Source organism: Austrofundulus limnaeus, unplaced genomic scaffold, assembly GCF_001266775.1.
Source record: "Austrofundulus limnaeus strain Quisiro unplaced genomic scaffold, Austrofundulus_limnaeus-1.0 Scaffold412, whole genome shotgun sequence".
In the NCBI taxonomy this organism is placed as follows: domain Eukaryota; kingdom Metazoa; phylum Chordata; class Actinopteri; order Cyprinodontiformes; family Rivulidae; genus Austrofundulus; species Austrofundulus limnaeus.
This window is the reverse complement of record NW_013952814.1, coordinates 297,589-303,620: the sequence shown is the minus strand read 5'-3', so window position 1 is coordinate 303,620 and position 6,032 is coordinate 297,589. Positions and strand designations below refer to the sequence as shown.

At 40.5% G+C, this 6,032-nt stretch overlaps 1 protein-coding gene across 1 annotated transcript in view; it reads left to right on the top strand.

Annotated features, from left to right (window-relative positions):
- The window catches only part of fzd3a (frizzled class receptor 3a), a gene marked incomplete at its 5' end in the record, with an annotated part of 53,783 nt that overhangs the window by 26,280 nt on the left and 21,471 nt on the right, over positions 1 to 6,032 (top strand). Inside the window, 3 exon segments of the mRNA XM_014024189.1 lie at positions 2,646 to 2,842; positions 2,962 to 3,424; positions 3,510 to 3,809. Of these exon segments, the coding sequence (XP_013879643.1) occupies positions 2,646 to 2,842; positions 2,962 to 3,424; positions 3,510 to 3,809 (960 nt within the window).

Sequence of the window (6,032 nt, the reverse complement as noted above, 5' to 3'; positions counted from 1 at the left end):
GCTGCGCACCGTACAGCCCCGGGCCGGTTTGAAATAAGCATTTTAAAATGTTTTCAAAATAAGTCTGGCACTTTGGAGAAAACCCAGGACTCGAATGTGTACCTCCTCTGGTCTGGGAACGTCTCAGAGTCCCCCAGGACGAGCTGGAACGTCACAGAGGTCTGGACCACTCCTGAATTTTGTTCGTATCTGAAAAAAATCTTAGAATACAAAAACATTGGTGAATGACACAAATTCTCCTAAATCACTCGTACGCACAACTTAAGAACAAATCTGTGCGTACGAACGGTTCTTGCATGAGGCCCATTGTCTTGGGATCATTGGGATTGTTCTATTTTTATAATAAATTTCCAAAAGATAGTTGGTTTGTTCATTATTGAGTATTCATTGTTTATGAAAAGGGTTCCCTGAATCTTACAATCTCAGTCTTTGGTAATATAGGTCTGATTTCTAAAAGGGTGAATAAAGTATTGATCTGTAAACACTGATCTGGTTCCCCCTACAGGTAAAACAGTGTCTGCCCCACTCGCTACACTGCTGTGCTGCAGTAATATACTTGTTTTATTTATATTAAAGTGGGATCTTTACTGTCAACAATCATCAACAATACTTTGTAGCAATGGGATAGAATCTGAAATTACATGAGCATGTAGCTGCTGGACAAAGTTGTATATTATATGTTGGATTGTCCTTTCACAGCTGACTCAATGGATAAAAATCACAGTGACAAACCTCTTACCTTTTTACTGGGCCAATGGTTAACAAGCAGTTTTCATTTTGGGTGTAAATGAAGCTGTGTGGATTCTTTGGAAACTTAAGATGTTTGGACTGATAATTGAGTAAAATGTGACAAATCATATGTTCCACCTCAGGCTTTATGTAGATTCTGAGGAAACAAGGAAAAATAGGGTAGGAGAAAAGCTATAAAAATAGAAAATTGGTGAGGATGAATTGGGACTATCCTATATTTTTACTCAACCATTTCCCCTGCCATCTCACTCTAGAGTTCAGTAAAATGCACGTCCGATGTAATACACATCGGTAGCCTGAGGGAATCAAAACGAGAGTGCAAGAATGAAGATGTGAGCTATTTTTAAAGTGCATTAAATTATGTATGAGTGGATAGCTCTCACTGTATGTGTATCACTGATGTCACAGACAACAAAACAGAAAATAATCTTCACGCTGCTGGCAATTTAAAATTAATGTAGGATTTCACTGAATCTTTGTTCTTTCTCAGAACAGCAAACTCACATTGAGGGATGAGTAATATGCTTTAAAAATTGCTGTGGTCAGACATTTATTTTGAGTTTTAACTACAGATGTTTTTATTATTTTACAAGTTTTAAAACAGTGCAATCAAATGTTACTCCACTGAGCTGCGACTGATATTTTATTTACTGTAATGTGTTGACTGTAAGGTTTTAACTAAGTTTTGTCAGCCAACATCAATTACTGACCTGTTACAGCACATCTTTTCATCTCAAAGAAGTGATTATGAACGAGTCTGAAAACAAGTTTTTGTCAGGGATAACACCTGGTTTAAACCCTTTCTGATTAAGACATAATATCTACGTTGCTTAGAAATGTGCTGTTATTAGGTCCTCCTCTGCACATATGGTGTGACTAAAAGTGAATTAAAATTTGACCGCAGTTATTGTAGACAGCAAAATAATAATGTTTTACATATCTGAATCTTAATGAAATTCTTGCTTCCAGAAACAACCAGACACCACATTTTTCTTTATTTAGGCTGTAGATGGTGGACTGTGTAACATAATGGGGTGAACTAAATTGAATGTTTTTCACCTGTTTTAATACAGATTTTGGAACTGCATCTCCAGCGGTGTAATAGCAGCCATTTTAATATTATTTTTAAAAACCAAATCCAGTCTTGAGTTGTACCACAAATCTGTTCAATGCATCTGAGTCGGAACAGAACTAAATCTTGCTGCTCAGTATCCTAAAATATTATTTGATTATATCTATCTCTCTAGTAGCCCATTTGCCACCCCTCCCTTCACTAACATAACTCTCTCTGGGCCTGTCTGTCGTACAGTTGTCTGTCTTTAAGTATTGGGGGAAGGGTGAGCACTGTGTGCAATTTGACTTGGGTGTGGTTTGAGGCCTTTCTGTAACACAAACACATGGGTGTCCATGCAAATGAACATCATGCAAAAATATTTCCATGATTAATTGAAAACATTCTTCAAGGGATTGTAGATTGTAGAGCCTTTTGGAAAAATTTCTGTGTGAGTTTGTTATTGTACTGCTTTCTTGATGCGTTATTGTGTACAATAAGTTTCCGCTGGTAGTTTTCCCTCTGAGTGTATGCATGTTGTGCCAATCAGCGTGGTCTTTCCTGTAACACAAAGGTCCTGTCTGCAGCCCGGTGTGCTGCTTCTCCTTCTACTTGGATGTGTAAGTGGAGGAGTGGGGTCTGCTGACTTAATTACGGTGGATTATGAGGAAAGGGGCCAGAGTTGTTTTTATGGACTCATCCCTAGAAACGGCCAGCCTTCATGCTTCACTGTTGCTTTTGTGGTACTCATCCGTTCACATCCTGAAGACAGAGCCACACCAAAGCTTGTTATATTTTTTTCTGAAACACACTTCAACTTGTTTCTCTGTGTCTCCCCGTGCAGCCCTTCCATCCCATGGTGAACTTGAAGTGCTCTCCAGACCTCAGGATGTTCCTCTGTGCCCTCTATGCCCCAGTGTGCACTGAGTATGGCCGGATGACTCTGCCCTGTCGCCGCCTCTGTCTGCAGGCCAAGARTGACTGCTACAAACTGATGGATATGTTTGGTGTCAGCTGGCCTGAAGAGATGGACTGCAACAGGTTGGTACAAGAGCAGTGATTTAATTCAGAAGTATTGTCAACCTTCTGTAGGAAGAGTAATGGAGCAAAGGACTACACACACACACACACACGCTTGTTTTGTTTTTTTCAAAACTCAGGTTTCCAAACTGTGATGAATCCTACCCACGTCCTGTAGACCTCCTGTCCAGTTCAGATTCAACAGAGTCCCCTATTTCCATCCAGAGGGACTACGGCTTCTGGTGTCCTCGGGAACTAAAAATTGACCCAGAGCTCAGCTACTCTTTCATGGGGGTCCGGGACTGCTCACCCCCCTGTCCTAACATGTTTTTCTCTCGTGAAGAGCTGGTGTTTGCCCGTTACTTTATTGGGGTGGTGTCCATTGTCTGTCTGTCGGCCACTCTGTTCACTTTCCTGACTTTTCTCATTGACGTGTCACGATTCCGCTACCCCGAGCGGCCGATTATATTTTATGCAGTGTGCTACATGATGGTGTCTTTGGTCTTCTTCCTCGGGTTCCTGCTGGAGGACAAAGTTTCCTGTAATGTAGCGAGTCCTGGGAGGTTTAGGGCTTCGACTGTGACTCAAGGCTCCCATAATAAGGTCTGTTCTTCATTTGGTGTGTTTACTATTTTTATGTCTGCCTGTTAGTACGTTACATGTTGTGATGTTTTTTTTTCTGTCACAGGCCTGCACTCTTCTCTTCATGGTGCTGTACTTCTTCACCATGGCTGGCAGCGTGTGGTGGGTCATTCTGACCATTACCTGGTTCCTGGCCGCTGTTCCTAAATGGGGCAGTGAGGCCATAGAGAAAAAGGCTCTGCTGTTCCACGCCTGTGCCTGGGGTGTTCCCGGCATCCTGACTGTCACTCTTCTTGCCATGAACAAGATTGAAGGAGACAGCATCAGTGGAGTTTGCTTTGTGGGGCTGTACAACCTGACAGCACTGCGCTGGTTTCTACTTGCCCCACTCGGGCTGGATGTTGTGGTGAGGAAGATAATTGATGTACATTTTTATATGTAACCACTCTTAGTTCAATGACTGCTTTATAACAAACTCAGTTCAATTCTTGTCTTTCAGTCATATTATCATGTTTTTCCTAATCTTACCTCCTTGCGTTTTGGTTCTTTTACTGCATTTATTCTCTGATGTGTTTTCAATTCAAATCAGTTTATTTATATTATATTATATTTATACACCAAGTCACAACAATTGTCGTCTCAGGGCACTGTACACAAAATACAATAAATCTAAAGAAGCCAGCAGATTGCTTTATCACCGTCTCCCATCCTAGCAGCACACAAAGAAAACACAGTGACTAAAGGCAGCAGCAGACTGAGGAAATGTGGTCAGTTTGTGCTCCAGCAGTCTGTCAATAGCAACAGAAATGAAGAATAATTCAGGAAATCCAAGTCTAACTATAGGATTTATCAAAAAGGAAAGTATTCAGTCTAATCTTAAAAGTAGACAGAGTGTCAGCTTCACGGACAGAAACTGGAAGTTGGTTCCACAAGAGAGGAGCTTGATAACTGAAAGCTCTGCCTCCCATTCTACTTTTAGAAACTCCAGGAACCACAAGTAAACCTGCAGTCTGAGAGTGAAGAGTTAGAAAAGTATGGAACAATAAGATGTTTAAGGAGCTTGGTTGTTAACAGCTTTTTAGGAGTGAGATTTTAAATTTTATTCTGAATTTGACAGGGAGCCAGTGGCTAAAACTGGAGAAATATGATCTCTCCTTCCAACTCTTATTAGAACTGTAGCAGCGACATTTTGGATCAACAGAAGACTTAAAAAGTTTTTTTTGGCTGCCCGATAATAAGGAAATACAGCCTAGATTTGATAAAAGCATGGATCGGTTTTTCTGCATCGGTTTTGGACAAGGTGTTTCTGATTTTAGTGGTATTATATGCAGGTGGAAGAAGGAGGTCCTAGTCCTGGGTTCCAAATTATACAATTATTTGACAAACCAAAATAGTCTTCCTTTGACCCTTTAAGTTAGTTTCACTGTGAGCACTTTGCTCCCATTCCAAAAATACAATGCTGCTCTGGAGTAGCCGGCAAGATGCAGGTTTAAATGTAAACATTGGACCAAACAAGCATAGCAGATAATTATTTAATTGGCTTCGATTGCACAATTTCAAAATCGATACACACTTGGTAAAATGTAGTATTCACCTTTCTGTAAACAGTGTGTTGAATGTGACGTCACAACATCTTCTGCACATGCGGGTCGTGTCAGTGCCAAGGATGGTTCTTTACTGGAGTTTGATTATGGTCATATTTAAAATATACAATGTGAATGTCCAAGCAAAAATAATAAGATTTGAGCAAAAAAATTGGAATTGGGCATTAAGACCTTCATGTTTTTGGTCTGTGGGAGGAAACCAAGAGTATCTGGAGAAAACCACTATAAACTAATATCTAATTGTGTATAGGGCTGTATCTATAATATAATGTAGTAACTGCATACCAGAGGTTGCACAAGACTTTTTTTTGCTGTCCATCATTTTGACTGACAGGGTTAAAAAAATCCATCATGATCAATTTTTACCCGTCACTTCCTTTTTTAAATAATGACTAAACATTCAACAGAATGTGGCTATTGTCATATTGGTTTCGCAGTTCTGCCTCAGATGCGGCACCTGCAGGATTTTATCGGCGAAAAACTCATCAGCGCACCTCACACAAATACAGGCCACATGAACGATGTGCATGGTGCTGAAAAACAGCGCATCTGTCCCACACTAGGCCCAGCATGCACAATGACGCACACTCACTGTCCCGCATTTGACTCAGTTACCTTATGAAAAGTAAAAAAAAAATCTACAAAAACGTTATTTAGTGGCTGCAGTTTGCAACATTAGATAATGCCTCCTTATTTTTAAGAGAGAAAGGCAGAGATGCAGTCATAACGCTCTGCTTGTTAAAAATATTAAGATAAAAACAGAAAAAGAATATTACGGAGCCCACCATGGGTCAGTGGGAGAAAAAAAAACAGCCGCTGGAAATCCGTGTGCACAGATTGCTAAACTGTGYACACGGATTACTAAACTGAGCACACGGATTACTTAACTGTGCGCACGGATTACTAAAATGAGCGCACGGATTACTAAACTGAGCACACAGATTACTTAACTGTGCGCACGGATTACTAAAATGAGCGCACGGATTACTAAACTGAGCGCACTGATTACTAAACTGTGCGCACGG